A 21,731-nucleotide genomic window follows, 5' to 3' on the forward strand; every position below is an offset into this window, starting at 1 on the left:
AAACCGCAACGATGGTGTGCTGCAGGCGACAGTAAGGTGGAAGAGGCAAACTGGGGGTGACACTGTTTTTTTCCAGTAACTTACCACATGTAGTTGATTTAAACAATGCTGCAAAGGTTCCTGTTTTAGCCCGGTCCATATCACCTGTAAGTAGGGTGATCTCTATGTTTTAGGTACACACCTCTCCCAGGAATGCTCTCCTGCCTGAAATGCTCGACCTCCATCTGCTGTGGACAACAGCTGAGATACCACTAATGGAAAAAGGGCACTCTCTTCCCCAGATTTTCCAACATACACTGGACACAAATATACAGATGTACCTCCCTCCCAGTGCAAATGTCTTTTTTTAATAAAAGAAACTTCAAAACTCTAGTTTGACCTCATCTCCCCAGTCTTTTCTGCTCAGGAGGGGTGGCTGCCACCACTGTGACGCTCCTTTGGGACTTCCCATAGAGCCTAGATGGGACTTCAGTTCCCTGGCAGCTTGTCAGCTCTGCTGCTCACCTGGGTTTCAAGAAGCCTCTCCAGGCTCCTGTCCTGTCCTCCTCAGCTGTTAGGGGCAGCGGCTTGGCACGGACGGGGCTTTGGGATACCAGACTAAATTCCTGTATCCAATGCCACCTTATTTTTAAAGAATAAACAGAAACAGCTGTTCAGCAATCAACAAGAACCCTACAACAATAAATTAGCCTTCAGTGCCTTTTTGAATACCTCTGCAATGCAAAAAATCATGGGCTCTGAAATAATCTGGCATTGTGTGGGTCTCCCCCACACCATCAAAAGGTCCAGCACGACAAACTATGAAGCTTGCCCTAAGAACCCTTTCAAACGCTTTGTATTAAGAATTAATTAAACCAACAAAAACTACAAAGAGAAAAAATTCAAGTTGCATAATGCTAGTCCTAAGTGATGTTTCACATTGAAAGGCCGCCCTGCATGTGGAGACAAACAGGCTTATGAGGCTCACAGTCCTATTTCAAAATTCAACCCTAATTAGGAAGTCATGACCAGCTCCTGCATAACATAGTAATTTGCAGAGGCAGATAAAAGTAAAATACTCAAATAAAAAAGTCCCTTTAGCCTAAGGACCCAGTTCTGGGAGCCAGAGAGCACTGATCATTTCACCGTGCTAGTTAGCATTATATGTGATTTATATCCTTTTTAAAAAGGAACCCAGGGAAGACCCAGGGAGCTACCGGCCAGTTTGTCTCACCCTCGTGCCTGGAGAGATCATGGAGCAGACCCTCCTCGGAACTATGCTAAGGCACATGGAAAATAGGGAGGTGACTGGTGACAGCCAACGTGGCTTCACTAAAGGCAAATCGTGCCTGACAGACTTGGTGGCCCTCTACAACAGGGTTACGGTGTTGGTGGATAAAGAGCAACTGACATCATCTACCTGGACTTGTGCAAAGTATTTGACACTGTTCCACATGACATCCTTGTCTCTAAATTGGAGAGACATGGATTTGATGGATGGACCACTCAGTGGGTAAGGAATAGGTGGGATGGTCACACTCAAAGGGTTGCGGTCAAGGGCTCAAAGTTCAAGTGGAGACAAGTGGTGCTCCTCAGGGGTCAGCACTGGCACCAGTGCTATTTAACAGCTTTGTCAGCAACATGGACAGTGGGGTTGAGCGCACCCTCAGCAAGTTTGCCAACGACACCAAGCTGGCGGTGCAGTCAACCCGCTGGAGGGCAGGGATGGCATCCAGAGGGACCTTGACTCGCTGGAGGCGGGCCCATGTGAACCTCATGAAGTTCGACAAGGCCAAGTGCAAGGTCCTGCACATGGGCTGGGGCAATCCCAAGCACAAACACAGGCTGGGTGGAGAATGGACTGAGGAGAAGGGCTTGGGGATGCTGGTGGATGAGAAGCTCGATGTGACCCAGCAATGTGCACTTGCAGCACAGAAAGCCAGCCAGATCTGGGCTGCATCAAAAGCAGCGTGGCCAGCAGGGTGAGGAGGTGATTCTCCTCCTCTGCTCTGGGGCCCCCAACATCAGGAGAACATGGACCTGTCAGAGCGAGTCCAGAGGGGGCCATGAAGGTGATCAGAGCGCTGGAGCACCTCTCCCAGGAAGACAGGCTGAGGGAGCTGGGGTGGTTCAGCCTGGAGAGGAGAAGGCTCCAGGCAGACCATAGAGCAGCCTCCCAGTACCTGCTGGGGCTGACAAGAAAGCTGGGGAGGGACTTTTTACAAGGGCCTGTAGTGACAGGACAAGGGGCAACGGCTTTAAACTGAAAGAGGGTCAGTTTGGATTAGATACAAGGCAGAAATTCTTAACTGTGGGGGTGGTGAGACAGTGGCCCAGGCTGCCCAGAGCAGCTGTGGGTGCCCCATCCCTGGCAGTGCCCAAGGCCAGGCTGGACGGGGCTGGGAGCAGCCTGGGCTGGGGGGAGGTGTCCCTGCCCACTGCAGGGGGCTGGAACTAGACGGGCTTTCAGTCCCTTCCAACCCAAACCATTCTGTGATATAAAATCTGTAGAAATGTGATTTATCAATTTGCAACTATACCCAAATGGTGCATAAAATCACCAAACAGCACCATTCCAACGCTAGCTGACCTGCAATTATTATATATTTAGATTACTGAATGCATATACTGTATATAGAGGACATTTTACTTGAATAGGCACAGAGGGCTGATCCTCTCATAATAATCAGAAGGCATGATAAAACAAACATTTTACCAGCCATCTGGATTATTAATTTCCTTCCATTGGATACTCACAAGGACAAAACTAGCAGATAATGTGCCATCCTGGATTCTAGCTCACAATTAAATACTGTGGCAGATAAATGATACAGGCAGATCCTTCCAGAGAGCTGTTGCTATTCCACTGCACCTCTGTTCACCAGCGACTTTATAACAAATAGGAGTATGAGCAGCCCAATCTTCAGCAAAACCTGTCACCAAATAGTGGTATTACAGGATCATTAGCCCTACAACAACTGCAAGGGAGTGTAGGAGACTCCAATAACCCTACAGAAACAAGCTGCAGCACAGACCCTCAGGACTATTTTACCCACCTAGCCATGCTGCCCTGTGTGAGCTGCAAGATGTGCCCCTTCTCCCTTCTTCCGTAAACTGGTAGTTAGCCCTCCCTATTTTGATAAGCTGGTAGTTAGCTAGTGCTGTACCCTTGTTTTCAGCCACACGCACTGTATAATATGCCTGTTCAGTTGGATTCTATACCAGATTAAAAAGATCAGTTGCTTATTTGTAATCAAGTAGGGCTCATGGTGCAGAGCTTTGCATAAGTAAAACATCATCAGTCTCGACGTGTCACTCCAGTGATCCGGGCACAGCCTCTCCCTGCCCTCAGGAGGAAGCACAGGCTGTCCTGGGCTCTACAAACACCCAAGGGCAGATGCTTCTCCCTTCCCTGCCTTCAGAGAGGAGGTGAGGCCCTGGCAAGCAGAAGAAGCACAGGGATGCTGCCTGTCCTCCCAGCAGCTGCCCCAGCCTTGCTGCTCTTCTGTGGGCAAGCGGCAGGCATAGCAAAGTGTGGGGCCACGGCTGGGATGCTGTTCAAGGAAACACAGACCACCTTCACAGATCCCTCTTCTAAGATGCGGAATAAGACATCCAGCAGTAGAAGGAAAGGCAGTTAAAGCAAGTTGGTTTTCCCTCCTGTGGTCCTACCACTGTTTTCTCCCGTAGCCTGAAATTTTCCCTCTGTAATCTGGCTCCAGGCTCATTGTCCTTCACCGCCCTCCAGGTCACAGGCTCTTTGATACCTTCTCTTGCCCTCCTGCAGCTGCCCAGCTTCAGCAAACCTACTTCCAGTTCTTCCTCTCCCCTTTAAATCTCTCCATTCCCCACCTCAGAAGTTCCCTTTACCAAAGGTAAGAAATACCCATCACTTGTTTCTGGGAAAGAAGAAAACAGGTGACTCCGTAGGGACAATGTCAGACTGCACCTGTGAACAGGTGAGCAAAAATGGCTCCAACGAACTTGCCCTGTGCTTACTCCCTCCGCCTCCTGCAGTCTAAATGCACAGACTCGCATGGGCTGGAGCTCCACCATGTAGCAAAAGTGGCTTGGACACTGCAATAAACTGGATGTGCTACACTATACTGGCCAAAATACTGTGAGTTAGGGCTCGTCACTCTCCACCCTCCTAAAAACCAAAAGGCCCTGCTGTGTGATGTTACATGTGATGCACAACAGGGAAGAGTGAAAGCTCAGCTGCTCTAGCAGCTCATCACAGAAACCTTGCCAGGCCAAGGAAGCCACTGCTTCATTCAGGGGGAATATCTTCCTTCACTACCAGTTTGGCAGAGGACAGGGAAGGGGCTGTGAAAATCTGTGCCTAGTTTGCCTCATTCTAAGAACGGCCTCAAAACACTGTTTTTACACCTGCAAGGCAGCTTGTACAGGGAAGGGCCCAAGCGCTGGCATTTGAACCTTAGGAGATCTGACGGATGCTGACCTCTCTGAGTGGAATGAGTTGTCATGATAACAGCAGCTGCAATTAGCACAGGCAGTGTTTGAATGCTAAAATGCTGCTTGACTTAAAAAAAAGAAAAAGGAAAACTCACAATTTTTTCTGCAGTGCATCCTGTCGCTGTGGAGTGCTGCTCATGCTGTGTGATACCTCTACCTCTACCAGAAGCTATTTTTATGCTGTATTTGCCACAGGAGAATAAAATCTCCTTTATAAGGTACTGACTGCAGCAGACACTGCAGTACATACCGTTTTGTTTGACCAACAGGTGAATGCTACTTCAGCGTCATCCTCTTTTCTCTGGAAAAATCTCACCTTGACGCCCCTGCCATTGGCACCAAGTAAACACTAACATGATGAGTGCAGAGAACAGAAAAGCAGGTAAGTGATGTGCTGTTGTATCAAGATCCCTACACAGGCAATGAAATTTTAAAGGTGAAAAAAGCGGATGGGACAGCAAGATGTGGGTGGCTCTTGGAAATACGCCCACAATACAGAGCACAATACACAATACACAACTCCTATGAATAAAAGCTAAACCCACCTACCCAAAAAAGTGTACGAGCTGCTGAGCACTAAGATAAGACTTGGGGTTTACAGTCTCCTTTCTAAATAGTGCCTTGAAAGCTTACACTAATTTATCTAGCACTTCTTCAGCAGCAGAAAATAATGTGGGTCAAAGGCAGCTTTTCAGCAGGAAAATCAATCCAAAATTGCAACACTCAGGGAAACCTAGGCAATGATGAGAGAAAACAAGGAGCACTGCTGCACCGATCCACCCCTGCATCTTCTCCTATGTAAAAGGTATGGACTACAAAGACTTCAATACACCATCTTTGCTCAAGCCTTTGGAGGACCATTACCCTTCATTTCTGCACAAAACTCAACAGTCACTGGGCAGTACAAAAAGTTGCAGTAAAACCTCCTCAGCCCCAGATTTGCCCTTTAGCTTAGCCTAATAAATATGAGGAAGGGTCACTGCTGCTGAGGTGAGAAGAAATGTATTCTGGAAACTTAGTCTGCCTCTTGGCATCCAAAGAGATTAAGGAGAGCTTTACAACAAAATAAATCCCCTGCCCTGCCCAGGATGGGTGCATTCTGCCATGTCTCTGTGGAAAGATTTTAGAGCACTAAATGTCCATAAGCTTTCTTTTTTTTATTTCTTTCTCAGTGGAAATATGTTAGAGCTCAAACAGGATGCCATTTGATTTCCTGCATTTGGAGTGTTTGAATCTCACCCCAGCCATTTAGGAGACTTGATGTTAGGCTCTGAATCAAAACTTTGGTTTTGAGACTTAACTGTATTTTCTAAATGAGGCCTTAAGGTACAACAATTGATCCATTTGCAATACTGGACTATTATTTTGTGCTGTAAATTCTTCCCTACAAACACTAAGCCTATTTTTTTTTGAGTAGATGTGGACACTGGATGTGCCGGTATGCCAAAACTCATTTGTACCACATCATGTAAAGACAGCCCAAGGCTATGCCATCCACAAAGGAGACATGAGCAACAAGTAGCATCACCCCTATGAGTATGAAATTCTGTTTAAAATTCATGCTGATTTTTTACAATTGTACCTCCCACCCTCTTAGACCCCTAAAAGTTGACAGGACGTTCAAAGACACTATGCAGCTAATCACAAGACTGATGGTTGCACCCTGTGGCTGTCCAGTGTGCTCACTTGATAACATGTGCTAAAATACAACACAGATCCCTTCATCAGTCCCAAACCCAGCTCATTACTCAGCCTTAAATCTAGTTCTGGAGTTCTCACCTGCCTCTATGAGTTTTCATAACTTCTTCCCTAAGTGCAGCAGCTTCCTGCAGCAAACCATTCACCATTGCTTACTAGCTCCAGATTTTACTTCTCCTATGTTGTGCTTTTTCTCAGAAGTATCACTTTATCACTCAGTTTCTCCTTGAAAGTTTCTGTGCTCCTAAAACTCTATGGCTTTCCTCTCTCCCCCTTTTCTTCCAGCTAAGTCTCAGGCTACTAAGAGGATAACTGCAGGTGTTATGCATGGAGACAACAATTGCATGTGCAGGCAATTCAAGTGTGTTTTTTGTTTGCAACCCCCTAACTATGCATGTAAAAGAGGCCAAGGGAATCAGCAGGTTACCGTTTCCCTCTGCACTTGCAAATGTGATTTTTTCCTGCTATGAGATTTTGTGAGTGCCAAACAGTTTGCCAAAGATTTCCATATGATCTGGCTGGAGAGCAAGAAGTGTCAGACGTCTCACCGCAAACTAGGTTTCCAGCCCAGTTTTGTCCTCAGAAGTGATTCAAATGACTTTTAGAGGAATCTGACTTTGCAGGGATCTACTGCTGCACCCCTTGTTAGTACCTACAAGAGACCTGCAGTCGAAAATATCCTGATATTAATCCTATTTGGTTTCATACCTGCCTGGTCTGTCCTGTCATCCTCATCCCTTACTTGAATTGCTTTTCATCCTCTGCTATGCAACATGATTTTCCCTTTTTCTCCTGTACTTGCATAAGAGAAATGTAGATATAAAGGAAAGCAATTATTTTGCAAGTAAAACTAGAACCACCCAGGCTAAATCAGGCAGTTTTCTGGCATCATCTTAAAAAAGCAGGGCTCAAAGTACAACAGAGAAAAAAACCAGCCTTCTCATTATGAAAGAGTGATCAGCTGAATAAGAAAATCATGGAAAAAAATGGAGAGAACAGTAAAGTGAAAAGGGCTCAGGTTAAATGGTCCTTGGCAGGACCCTGAAGGAGCACAACCCCCCTGCAATGGTCCTGCAAGCAAAAGAGGGCTTACAGGCACCTTCCTTAAAGGCCTCAAAGTCTTTGCAGGCATCTGGTTCAAATTACCAAGAAAGACAGAAAGAGTGAAGAGGGGGGGGATATGCAAGAATAGAAATGAAGAGGCAAGCAAGCGACCTCAGCCAGCAGAGGAGAGAAGAACATGACAGCCCAAATGGCAGTTGTTTTCTCAGCACAGGACAACCAGTGAGTGGGCTGCCTCATGGCAGCACACCAAGAAGTGCTGCGTGGAGAAGGCAGCTCTGTTTTGTAAACCCGAGTGGCAAATTTTCCTCTCCAGCCTCCATTGCAGAGCTGTGGACAAACTGTGCCAGAACTCCACTTGCATATTTTTTGAAATGCCTGGTACTTATTTTTAAATATTAATTATCATTCATGGCAGTAAAACCATGCAGTTTCCCCTTTTGGGAGTGCATCAGTTAGTTCCAGGGCAGGTGCCTGGTCCCAGCCCATGCTGAACAAGGATCTCTCAGACAGAATAACCAAGCTGGCCTCTTGCAGAGCTGATGGAAGGATTGAATTTGTTGGAGTAAAGTCAAGCCACGGAGTTGTGACATTAGACAGAACGGGCAGGGAACTTGCCCGGTAAGGCCATCATGATCTTAAGTGCCAAGGTTTGTTCCAGGGTGATGTTCAGACATTTGTGTACAACAGTCTGAAATTAATTGATTCCTCTCCTTTGTTTTTCCCAGTTCCTAAAATCATCCTCTCAGCTCTTGAAAAGCGTAGGGAGAGATGGAAAAGTTCAGCCAAGCTGAATGATCCATGGTTTTGGGCCTTACAGTAAATAGGCTGTTTGTTTAGTCGTTTGGTTTGGGTTTTTTTCAGAAAATGGGATAGTGCAAAGTAAGACTGTTATTAAACCTACCGTGAACAGTACATTTACGACATCACACAACAAAGGACATTAAATCTTTTCCCCAGAATCACAAAGAAAACAGCACTGATAACACACTGAAAAGTTAAACTGGCCCAGAATATTTCAGTCTCTAAATCAAGCAAAAATAATGAGACAGACAATTTTTTCTAATTCAGCCTTTCCAGCAGGCAACACAGATGAGATGTGCTAGACACACAGGTGAGAGCATTTTCTGCAGTAAGATTATAATCTTGATCACAACTGATAAAAATCTGTTTTCCAGGCTTGTTACCTCCACTGGCTGTGAGGTCAGACTCACCGTGTCCTATTCAACAAAATACCAACTTTTTGTTATTCTGGGCCAGAGTAACAGCATAAACTTTTTCACAGAGGCAGCCCACATTCCAGTTCCAGTCACTGATCGCTTGCTCTTAGCACTGGTCAAACCTAGGAGAGACATAAGAGCTGCATCATGAGTACCAAAAGGGAAAAAAGAACTGTGAACCAGGGAGGCAGAAGCAAGCAAAGGTCTGGGTTCCCTTGTTGGTGGTCATTGTGCATCACTAGGAAACACCAGGGCATATATTTGAACCCAGTTTTCCTAATCCATATGGCTATTTCCCTGTTGAAGTGATGTAATCAAACAGGCATGCTGATGATGCACCGTTGCCCAGAATAGGGAGGGTAAGACAGGCAGAGAACTAAAGCAAGCCTGGCATCTCCTTGGGATGCGGCATGGTCTTCAGTGTGCATTTCAGAGAGAACAGTCTTCCCCTTGACACTACCGAGCCTGTCAAACTGCCTGGAAGGCTCAGAGGAAAGTCATCTTTCACACAATTCTGCAAGGCAAAAGAAATCTTCATTTTTTGAACCATATCCCCTAAGCTTCCACAGGAATTAAATCTCTGATCCCACCTATCGAATCCTGCACAGAAAGGAGAGAAGTGCGCAAGGTCAAAGCCAACATCTCGACTCCCTGAGGAAGGCTTGAGAGCGCCCAAATAACGTGGCAGGATCTGACAACAGCAAAAAGGTCATCTTCTTGTCCTTTTGCTTTTTTAACATATACAGAGCAAAAAAATTAAGTGCTTACATTCTTCTTATTTGTAAAAGGCCAGATCACCACTGGAGATGGTTGCGTGCAGCAAAATCTGCTTCAGAAGAAAAAGAGACAAGTAAAATGGTTCCTTGTCTCAATAAAAAAAATAACTAGAGCTGGTCACAGACTAATTAGCAAAGTAATTTTATATCTAAAACTACTGAAGAGTCAAAACACAGCACTGCTTTGGGAAAGGGGAAGGCTGACACCTCCTTTTGCTACACACAGACCAGAAAGCTCATCCAAATGTGGGTCACTTGTAGCTGGCATGAAGTTTTAGGCCCCACCAAATCACCTACTCGTAGCCCACATAATACTTACCTGGTTTTCCAAAGAAGAACTGCTTAAGGAGAGAGGCCGCAGCAGATACACAGCAAAGGCCACTCCCTACCCCAACAGTATAAAAAGAGAGCCGGCACCTATCCCAGCCTCCCTCTACCCCACTCTCATTTCTTTTGAACCTTTGCTCCCCATTTTTCAGACAGAAAACAGACACACTGGAAATAAGCATCAATAACAAACACAGTAACCAGTTCAGTTCATTGATCCTTCTGAGCAGCCTCAGCAGTGATTCATTGTAGCAGTAAAAAGAAGAAAGTCACTCACCCTCACGAAGCTGGCGGGAAACCATCCTTCTTCATCATCGATCTGACCCCACCACCAGTCCTTGTTGGAAGCATCCAGGACCTTGATAACGTCTCCTGCTTTAAACGCCAACTCCCGGTTGGCCATGGTGACGTGATCCCATACTGCCTCAGCACTTACAATAGAACCACCACTGATCAGCTTTGAAAACAGAAAAACAGCAGTCAATAAAAGCTCACCTCCCCCATGCAAGCACATGCACAGCAGCAGCACAGAAAGAAGCACTCAGCCAAAGTAAAACAATTTCCCTCCATTCCAATCCGTAACAATTTCACCCTCCCATGATGTAGTACAGCCCGTGACCGTTCCCGCAGGCTGCCGCCCTGCTCTTAACCATGCCGCACAGGCACCACGTGCGGATGTTCGGTGCCTCTCAGGTCTGGCCCTCTGCATCAGGGAAAGCAGCACCTCCCCTCTCACTGCCACCACCACATCCTACTCATAAGCATGCAGGTCTTTCAAGGTACATGGCTTTCAGGTACAGTTCCATTAGCATGATGTATAGCTGGGAGTTCCCAAAAATGGTTAAACCAAACGACGGTGTCCTGCAAAGGAATTTTCATTTCAGAGCAAGTTTGTTCAGTTAAAGGATCAAGTGTCAGCTCGAGGCTCAGAAAGATTTCCATGCAAATCCAAGCAAAGTTTGCAAAAATATTTAGAAGAACGTGGGGGTTTTATTATTATTTTAAACTGGAAGTTCTGTATTTACAGAGTGCTGGTAATGTACTGCCACCCATTGCTTTTGAACTCTTCAAACTACACAGCAGACAAGAAGGGCAGCGTGGCACCCCACTGACCTGGAGCACAGCCCAGCCCCACAGCACATGCACACCCCACTGCCCACAGGGAACCTGCCGGCACCAGCTGCTGTGACAGTCTTCAAGGGGCAGATACCTGCCCACTAGAAACTGGACTGAGGCCAGACTTGTGTCTGACAGGACCTACTGAATGTTCCTCCACGGTCACCTTAGAGCCAGGCCAGCCCCATGGGAAGTACCCAACCGGTTCTCATTTTCACTGAGAGCCACCTAGTTTTATACATCTAAAACTCCTACTTAATGCCTACAGGAAGGACTCATCCAAACACTGATGCTTGTGTATCCACAAGCCAAATCATCCATCCATGACTGGGACACCCACTGCTCCTCAGAATGAAAATCATGCATTTTTTTAACAGAATAAGAAATTGTGTTTATGTTTTGTCCACTTTAGGAATTCTGCAGTGAACAGTAAGAACTGCCCTAGCAAATACAGACTTCACGCATATGCTTATTAGCTTGTCAGAGCCATCTTGAACCTTGTTCATTAATTCTGCTGAGACACACTGAATATGTACTTGGGCTTGCCTCCAAACCAGAGTTTCAGCTCACAAAGAGCTCAGTGCTGCAACCATTACAGACCTTCCACATGGCAAGACTTTAACAGCCACAGATACCCTTTCAATTTAGGCAAGCAATACAAGGCATAAAGATTATAAACCGCTGCAGCGGTTATGCAAGTGTAGAAGCTCTGGGAATGGTTAGAGAGCTCTAACGGCTCTTTTATAAGTTTGGCTTACCAAAATACTTGCTAATAACTACCTGCACAGTACAGTCTAGCAGGAAACCTTCTAGCACTGCTGCAGGGTTCTCAGCATAAACATACAAGAACATTCACGTCCCTACAGGCAAGTTGGTCAACAGATTAAAAGACCCGATTTACAGTTTTCCTTGAACTGACTTTCCTTTAAGAAATCAAGATCCTTAGTTTTGTGACAATTACAACTGTAGTTTCAGCTCTTCAATTATTAGTCAATTTTACATAAAGCAGCAAGATCTAAGAAAGCCTAACATGACATTCAGTGCCTTTTATCCACAAAGCCAAGATGTATCTAGTCAGTGGACCTCTCTTCTTCCTGCAGTAAAGTAAAAGAATGTTCTTTCTACTTCCATTTTGACAAAATGTCTTTTCTAATTCAAAACCAGCTGTAAAAGAAACATGGCTTCTTCGTACATTATATAGGGGACTTCTAAACACGAGCCTCAAGATCACCTGATAGTAGACTGAAAAGAAAGAAACGGGTTAATAACAAGCTCTCATTGAGGAGTTGCGCAATGGACCTAATTGATGTGCTGAACTCATCACAGAGGCCATCTACTGTATTAGTGTGGGTTTATCTCGTGTTTGGGCTTTTGGTACAGAGCTGCAAGGAGCTGGGCACCAGAGGATCCCATCCAAACCAGTGCCAGCTGAAGTCAGATGGTGTAGGTCCCTCAGTTCACCCCAGTTCCAGGCTCTCATTTAGGAAAGTAGGGTAGCCACATCAGGAAAAATAAGTTATAAAAATTGATTTCCAATTCCAGTACAACAGCTGAATGCTCAGCTATTAATATCATGAATATGAATGCACATAGTGATATGTTTCAGCTCTTCCTCACAAAACCTTGCGATGCTTTAAATGAAGGTGTCTAGATGCTTTCCTAAATACATATCAGTTCAAACCACAAAGAAGCCCAAGAGGGATCTCGAAGGAATGAAGACTTCACAGCTGAAGAAAACCCCCTCAATATACTCAAGACCAGTCAACAGCTGTCTGTTCTGCCAGGACCAAGCTCTTCTCCTTCGCTGGTATTTCGCTTTGCTGTATTTATGGACAATGTTCGGCCTGTGGTTTCCCCAGTTAACCAAGCTCTGCTCTCTCAGCCTGGCTCTCCAGCAGATGGCTCTTCCTCTCCCTGAGCATTTCACTACCTCTTTTAGGCACCTAGATATTTTGCCTGCATCTTTCTTGAACGTAGATGACCAGAACTGTAAATACTATTCCCAAAGAGACCTTATCAGAGATTTTGAAACAGCATGAAGTACTGCAGTGTCACAGAAATCTTGCACTAATATATAACATTACCCCCCTTTTCCCATGGCTACCTCCCACCAGTGGCTCATGGTGATCTTACATTTAGCTTATCTAAATAAATGAGGTAGAGTACATTCTCCTTGTGTAGAAAAACAGTTTTCTTGTAAAAAAATAAAACAGGTTGGCCTGACACACTCCTTTTGTTAATGCCATTGGGTATTTTAGTCCATTTTTCACTGATGATGAACCAGGAACAGAGCTATTACGCAAAAGCCGTGTTTCATCCTTTTCTGCTTCAGCTGACATAGACTTTGCTGTCACTTCACACACAGGCAGTTCTAGGCACAAACTGCCACAGAAACATCACTGAAACCAAACTTCAGAGGGATTGTGTTATAGAGCCTCCTAGCCTACTTTGCAAAAGTGCATTTCCGAGCCTGAGGCACAAAATCCCAGCTCCAAGGAGCATGGCCTGGCTACGGCAAGGGCTGACAGGGACTTGCCGAGGGCCAGAAAAGCAGAGGGGGGTGCCTGGCCTTTTTCTGTTGTTAATGCAGTGTTCTGGAAGGTGCTTTCAGTGGATGTCAGGAGCTGAGGTGGCTTTGCAAAGTAATTCTTGATACTCAAGGAGAAAGGCTGTAAATTCTTGGTTTTCACATTGTAGTGCCAGTAGACAGAAAAAAGGGCCCTTTAGCTGGTCCTTTCCAGTCCCTGGTCCGTGTCCTTAGCCCAAGAAAGGGATCCATATGCCAGCAAGCCTGCAAGCAAGCCCTGGCCTTCCCAAATACAAATACACTTCAGCCTGTGAAATAAGGGCGGTAGCAGGATGGCAGAATTCAAGTTCCTGCCATCACACATGCTGGGCCCACTGAGAGAACATCAGAGTCTAAAATTAAAAGATCCAGTTTAATTTATTTTGCAAGACATCTTGCTGCATCTGTGGAGCTGTCTGACTCAGGGCAGGGTTACAGAGACAGAATCTGACATCTGCAGCAGCAAGAGATGATAAACTAGAGAAAGGTCAGGATAAAATATTATTTTCTGAGAATTCAACACAGGAGCTCTTTACTGCAGAAAGTTCACGTCTATTGGTTTCAAATCTGGGTCTTAGCACTGCGGTCACACATACTCCACCGAAGACCTCAAAAGGGACTTATCTCCCATAATTTTAGATGTCTACCACACAGCATCTAAGAGTCATCTGGACTCCTTTATAAGCAGTGAAGAGAAAGAGACACATCTGGAGTGTGATTCATCTCAGCAATTTCAGTTGCCTACCTTCGAGTGAGGTGAATCATGCCCTAGAAATTACTATTACTCTGTGCTTAATTGGGTGATGCAGAAGTTTACACTTCCAATGTCTTATGTTCATCCCATCCACAATTTGGCCATCACTAAAAAGGGTAACAAAGAACTAGATTTAACAATAATAATCACAATAGGAATAGCCAAATATTAAATCATACTCTCCCAGATACAGCAGTTTCTCAGTATGTGAAGGCTGTTGTAAATAAAATCATGTTCTCCGTGCCTACCGGAAGAATTCACAAAATCTCAGTCTTTAAATTTATAATAACAAGAACACAGATATTTGGGAAAAGTGTTCTACTCATAAGAAGAGAGAGGCGGCTAGAAGAAATGCAATAGGTGATAATAATACTAAGTACATTTGGTTTTGACATACCCTGAATACTGCTTGTCTTCAAGGTGAAAGTCCTAGCTCCCATTAAAATCAATCATTCTTGCCATTGGTTGCTCAAACTGAAGAGCCCAAAGAGAAAAGTTCCCCAACACTCTCACCATCTAACATCAATGCAGGAGAAATGCCCAAGAGCACTCCTTAACAGCAGACCTGAGAATAATTTTTAGTGTTTTACAGAGACTTCAGAGCACTGCCAACCACTTTCTGTCTGGGGTGAAGAAAAAAAAAAAAAAACCAAAAAAACAGTAGGCAGAAGACTGGATTAACCACTGGGATGTTGTGCATGGTCTAGGGACCAGAGTCACTGTTCATCATGGATCCTTCTTCACCTCCTAGCAAACACCTGGTCATGGCCAAAGGTAAGTCCCAGAACAGAGATTTGAGGTGTACTTCTATGTCCCAGCGCCAGAAATAAATAAACTTAATGAGGAAAACGAAAAAGGGAAAAAAGACAATGTTCTCTCTAATTATATGCACAGCTGACATTTCTGGAACACACACTAAGAACATGGGGCATTATCAGTGTATTGCCAGGATCGCACGCATCAGCCTTTCCAGGGATTTTCATCACAGGTTTCCAAAGCACTCTGTAAACCTCCAATAATTCAGTCACAAACCCTCACTCTAAAGATGCTTCTTTAAGATGCTACTAACGCTCATGTAAAGCAGGTGAATGCTTTCACAATAGCAAGTAAAGTTAGTGGGGAAAAAATATTCCTACTCAAGGTCTGCGTGTATTTTCCTTTCTCTTCTAGTCTGGTGTTATTTCCAGGATGGAACATGGCCACTGGAAATACTGAATTACATTAGAGCTGCTGCCAAAATAAAATGACAACAACAAACAATAAAAAAGGGTTTCAGAGGACTCTGCAAGTCATGACCTCTGGGATGCAGTACCACCAGCGCGTGCCAGCTGAGAGCTCCTGATGCTGGCACACTGTGGCATGCCATGGCAGAGATGCTGAAGGCTGTAGCACAGCAAAGGAGCTGTGGTACATTGTTGCAAAACCTGTGCTGAGCTCACCTAGCTGTGACTGTCCTCAGCAGTGTTGGGAAAGCTCAGAAATACCCGTATGACAAATGATCCTGACTGTCTCCTTTCCTTGCGCTTTCCAAAGACCTCAGCCAAAGGGGAAGGATTGTCATTAATGCCACAGGGGGAGATCCCAAGGAATGTAAGAGCTCAAAAGTGGTACTTCAGCTCTGGAATTTGCAAATTGTTTTACTTTTTGGGTTTTTTTGGCTATTCCTTTGTGTCACTGCTATCAAGATAAAGTAACTCTTCCCATCAAAGTAAGCAGGAAAATTAAAAGAGAAGGATTAACAGGAACAACACCCTGTTAAATGATGTGGTAGAATCACTCTGCCTGACCCCACTACTAAAGCAAGTCTGGAGCAAACCTGCATGACCTGAAGGAGAGGAAAGGGAAGGGAGAAGCCGTGAAAGACCCTCCTGCAGCAGCAGGTCCCACACACCTTGTCACCTCCTGTCTTGCAGTCTGTATCTATAGCACATCCTGACCAAAAAAGCTCAGGATCACCACCTAGGATGTTTTTCTAAACTACATTTCAGAAAGTGACCTCTAAACCAAGGTTCACAACTTGTCCCAGGCTACTGCAGGCTTTAAATCTACCACCCATGAACCTGCTGTATCGCTGCAAAGGGACTTGGCTCCAGCTTTACAAGATGCGGCCTCTTGGAAGAACAGTTTGGGGAATGGGTGAGCCTCTGCCTCCAATGTATCTGGTGCATTCTCCCTGACTTTGCTCACTTCCAAAGCCCAGAAGCACAGTTGGAGGCTAACATCTGCTCCTTCTCCCCAACTGCCCGCAGTGAGGCAGCCGAGCATGAAACATGTTTCAGTGAAATCAGTCATTATTGCAGAATTTTGCTAAGTAGTCCCAGTTAATCAACACTTACTTCTTATGGGCTAATTTCAAAAAGAAATTGGGGACTTACTGGTCCCTGGAGACTGAAGTAGGCACCAAATAGCAGTTCTCTTTTCGGAGGGGTGCTTTAGTTTGAGGGTAGGCCACACAAACCACTATTACCTGTCCATACCTCTTCCAGGGATAAACCATCATTGTTAGTTAGCCCACAAGATTCAGCATCTAATTTCCAGCACAGAGTTTCTCACTAATCAAAAATTAACTTAATGAAGAGTCACCTTCCCAAAAAAACCCAAAGAAATCTATCATATATCACCCATCTCCTTAGAAAATTCTAAGTACCTACAAAGTTTCTAGGACCATGGCCCCTGGGTAATACGAATAATCTGAAGGCAGGGAAATATTTCTCTATTAGATCATTTATTAATACATCAACAGAGTTGTAATAGAAAAAAAAAAAAAAAAAAGCTCTGGGAAGTTCCCTTTCAAATCAGCATTACATAAACTACGTACTCCTCCACAGCAGCGGGAAAGCAGGAATAGGGAGCAGGCTGTGAAAGGGAGATGGAGAAACGTGGTGAGACTATGCCATTTGTTCAAATTGTTCTTGTACAGACATGCCCTTTATTTAGACAACATAAAAGCACAGTAAAATAACAATAGCATTTCCCACTGTATTCAACGGGCCCTTCCATAATGGCAGCAGCCAAAACATCTTAAAACAAGAATATACAGAGTGCTGGCTTTCAAAATAAAGAAATCAATGCTCAAAGGAGCCCCAGCAGAACAGGAGACATAAACGATCTGCAAACCTCCAGCCAAATGAGAATACCACTTCGCTGCCCGTGTTCCCAGAAGAAAAGCACCTCACACTGCTTTACCCTCTAGTGTTTTAATTGCATTGCTCCTTCACAAGCAGTAACGCTTACAACGCAGATTGATGGGGCTGTTAACAGCAATGCTGTCACCTTAAAGATTTCCCAAAGAGGCATTCAAAGCTCTGCTGAGATCCACTCATATGTCTCCCCCATGAAAACCACATATACGGCACGAGCACGGGCGCAGTGTGATGGGGTGCTCACCTGAGCTGCACAGACAACACCAGCTGCAGCCCACGTTTCAGCCCAGTGTGTCACTGGTTTTCACAGCTAGGACAGGTTCACTCAGTTGATGGAGCAGACAAAAAGGAAGTGTACAAGGAAATGTCACCCCACCCCATCATGTTGTACTTTTGTTCTTTATGTATAATCTCCCCACAGTCCCTTTGATTGTGTATTTATTTTTAAACCTCTCATCAGAAATTATACAAACTGAATAAAGCCAAATCACAGTGAATTTGCCACACGGCTCATTCATAAAACAAATGGGAGGGCATTTCCACTTGATTTGCTTATTCTCTGAAGAGGTGCAATCACACAAAGGTTAAGCACGAGGCAAAGAATTTCCCTTTCTGCTTTCAAGCCCTTTGATGAATTTAACTAATGGCTGGATTTCAGCTGAAAGAGGCTGATTGGAGTGAGAGAGCCTCTGATAGCCCCATATTCTGGAAAGACTGTCACACTTGGTTGGAAGCTTTATGTCTCTATCTAAAGGTGGAGAATCAGTACAGACTTAAAGGTTCTGGGTTATTGTATTTTCCATTGGTTTCAATTTTCTTGAAAAGGTATCACCTGGCACACATGAAATCACTTGGCCTCATACAGGGTACAATAGGAGACTCCAGGGTACGGTATTAGTCTTATTGTCCATCTTATTATGGTTATTGTCCATTCCTATTAACAGCTGCAACACAGAGCTGCATACAGTAACTGGAGAGCTGAGAGTGAATGAGGAAAAGGACTAGCATTGCCCGTGCAGTTTTTAATTGGCTCTGGAGCGCCAGTGAGCCCTCCACTTTGATGGTACGTATGTCACCATAATTGCTTTCCAATCCCTTTTGCGAACTGGGCACATTAAGCCTGCCCTTGCCTGATGACATATCTTTCACATAGAGTAATTAAAAATAACCACTAACCATAATCTTTTAACTCAGATAAATGATGAGATTGGTTCTGGGACTCAAAAGTTTCAACTGCTCCAGGGAAAACAGCACCTTCCGTCAAACACAGCAGAGCAGCCCACAGCACCTCACTGACCTGGGGCCAAGCCAGGCTGTCAGCAGGGATCCCTCGTTACAGTGCATGGGAACAAATGGCTAAACACTCTTCAAGTTCTAAACCTAAAATATCTGCACAAATCCCAGTTTTCTGACCCCAGAAGGGACTCCTCACATTCCTCAATGAAGGCCGTAACTACCTCAAACACCTAGAGCTGTACTGGAAGCCCTGTGGTCAGTGGGCTAAAGTTGTGCTTTGATTTATGCCCAGTTTAATCATACTGGGCTGAGCCTGCAGTACACTGTACGGGTGGGGGAAGCAGTCAGGATTACCAAGCAATGTTTCCAGTGTTAATAAAACATCAGCCCAGCCCTGCTGCTCGCTGCGGCAGCAAACATTGTGCCAGATAACATCGAAGCATTTCGTACAGACCACTGCAGGACTCAGGAAGACAGATACAGTTATCTCTCAATTACCCAAGGTGCAGAATAACGCAGATAAGCAAAACGGATATTACAAAATATATATAAATTAGGCTCTGAGAATGTACAGTGAAGGGCAAGAGGCTGCTGTGGAGCACTGAGCCCTGAGCTAAGGGACCCTGCGAGGAGGTACAGCATAGAGCACTCAGCTGCACCAAGATCACCCTGAGCATCCCTATGCCCATGGTGTAGCTAATCCGTAACCTCACAGCCCATTCACGGATAACCAAGACTTGACTGGAAATGTCAGGAATGCCAAATCTAGATTCATTTTACCCAAGAAGCTTGTTCTTACTGAAATTGCAAAGCAAAAGTCTTCTCTCCCACAGAGCAGACTGGCTGACTGTAGGCAAACTGAGTTCCTCTGAACAACTGAACGGTTTTGCAGGGAGAGATGACTTTTGCTCTGAGGAAGGCAAGAGCGCTTGATGGTTTAGAGATTATTTATTTTAAGATGTACATCACCTGTTACTCCGGGGCATGGGAGTTTCCAAAGCAAAAAGGTATTAAGGAGCAAATGACAGAAATTAGCCCCAGTGGATTGCATTATTCAACACAACACAGCAGCAGACAGATCTGTTCATCCCAGACGTGGAGGCTTTACCCCTGAAGCTGCAGGAGAACGGGCACCAGCCACCACAAAGCTGGTGACACACAGCTAAGCCATCCCAGCTCTGCTTAGCAGCGGGCAATGGCACATAGGCTCACAGCTGTGCACGCACAGGCATATGCACCAGGACTACTGAGTGTAGCAGAATCAGGCATTCATAGTGAAATAAATAGTGACAGATCAGAACTAATGAAAGCATAAGTAGATACTTTGTCCTATAAAAGCTGACACAGTTGGCCAGGGTCTAAAAACCACGAAAGGAAACTAATTCAAATGCAGGGCTGTTAATACAAAACAGAAATATTACTCCTGGATGGCCAAGTACAAGGAGCACACAGCACGAGCCCCTTCATGTTATCAATCACTGCAATGTGTTTTAAAACACCTTTTAAAAACATAGCAGATGCCTGGATTATGTCGCATTAGACCACAACGTATTAAAACACATCTTCAGCAACAGGCTTCATAATGCATAATTCTCACGTATCAGTGTTGTAGTACGAGGCCAAGATATCATTAAAAAAAAAAAAAAAGAAGAGAGAGAGGTATTTTTAGTAACTGATGAGAATTTGGGAAGTGGTGTCTGTTGCTTGTGCAAATCAGTGCCCAGGCTGGATTAAAGTCCAGACAAATGTATTACACTGATTACACTCACCGCTCGGGCTCCTTATTTGCTGTTATGACCTCTTGATTTCTTAGCGTAAGTCACTGTAGCTCACGTCTGATACAGTCAAGGACTGGCATACTGGTAGATGAGCACAAAGAGGGGAATACCATCTACACATTGTTTTGCAGACACTAAGCTTTCAGAAAAGTCTAATTAAATGCTAGCACAAAGTAGGCAAAGGCTGGAGAAACAACACATGGCCCCCCAGGAACCACCCCTGGCTTCGGGTGACTTTGCAGGGGCAGTGACAGCCCTGGCTCAGCTGGCTGACTGCCAGCCAAGCCAGTGGAAAGCAGAGCCTGTCCAGCTGCTCTGGTGCAAACCAAGAGCCATGCAGTGAAAATTCCATTGCTTCTGTCTCAGGCAGCAAGAGGAAAAACTAGGATGAGCACCCGGAAGAAGAAATGGCCAGACAAACCCCCTACATAATGATCTTCAAGAGATTATTCCGGCAAAACCACAAGTCTTCCTCAAGTCTTTCAGCATTACAGCACCTGGACCAAAAACCAGTGAGAGGCATCCTGAGCTCAAAGGAAACACCCAGGGGACCAGCCTCCGTTCGCCACCACCCCATGCACGCAATCAATAACACAGCACAACAGACTCAGCACAGCGCTCAAGTCGTTATAGCAACCACATCTTGCATTTACATCTCACCTTCCATCCGTGTCAACTCCTGAGAGGGCAAACAGGCAGGACTTCAAAGTAAGCAATGTAAAACAGCTTCCCTCCTTGAGCCGCTTGTTGAGCCAAAGCCTGTGGTATCCTTTGGCTCTCGAAGCCCTGAGCTTGCAGCCCGTGGTGCCCAGGGCTGGCACAGCACCCTGGCTTGGCCTAGCCTCCGCAGCCCAGGAATGTCTTGCTATATGCACTGTATCACTCAGATCTTGAAAGCATTTAACATAGTGCAAACCCTGCTGTGACCACTGCTTTTGGGGAAGTAGCATGCAGGGCACTGGAAGGAAGAGGGGTGGCACAGTGGGGTGTATATCACAGCACATACCTGATACCTCACTGTTGAAACCAAGGGAACAAAGGTATCTGGCACGATACTCTCATTCCCATCTAATTGACTTTGCATTATCATAGGTTTTTTCCTACTAAAAGCTCAACAGACAATCCTGGATGTAAAAGGCTGTCTTGTCAGTTAAGGTAATAAATTGATGCTAGTTAAATGCGCGTAACTCTTGCAGATTGTCATCGGACCCTGTAAGCCTATTAGACGGATTGGCCAGATCAGCAAGGGGATATGCAGCCTTCCACCTCTAAGCTGCTTTCCTCACTTCAGGTTAGGAATGAATGAAAGGCACTCTCTGATGGCTTCTCAGATTTTATGGAAAACTGCCACAGCCAAAACATCCTCTTTAACGGGAGTAATTCCAAGCAGACACTTGCCACAAGCCTCTCCCTCAACTGGAACTGCAGCTTGGATCTACGCTTCTCAGCTTCCAATTAAAAAGGGTGGAAAGCCCGTAATATTGAATCTTGTTTCAAGTCACCACCACCCATTCTGAAACACCAGTTACCACCACAGCCTCCTGGGCTGCTCTGGGAGACAGCAGCTATCTCTGCCCACAGTGAGAGAGCAGCTGCAAGC

General features: G+C 45.1%; 1 protein-coding gene across 10 annotated transcripts in view; it reads right to left on the reverse strand.

Moving 5' to 3' along the window:
• The window catches only part of ARHGEF9 (Cdc42 guanine nucleotide exchange factor 9), a 221,805-nt gene that overhangs the window by 59,885 nt on the left and 140,189 nt on the right, over window positions 1-21,731 (reverse strand). For all 10 annotated transcript variants that reach the window (XM_056359669.1, XM_056359668.1, XM_056359672.1 and 7 more), the window contains one exon: window positions 9,816-9,995. In XM_056359669.1, coding sequence (XP_056215644.1) covers window positions 9,816-9,995 — 180 coding nt within the window. The remainder of the gene's footprint in view (window positions 1-9,815; window positions 9,996-21,731) is intronic.

The sequence above is a fragment of the Falco biarmicus genome, chromosome 14, assembly GCF_023638135.1.
Source record: "Falco biarmicus isolate bFalBia1 chromosome 14, bFalBia1.pri, whole genome shotgun sequence".
Taxonomy (NCBI): domain Eukaryota; kingdom Metazoa; phylum Chordata; class Aves; order Falconiformes; family Falconidae; genus Falco; species Falco biarmicus.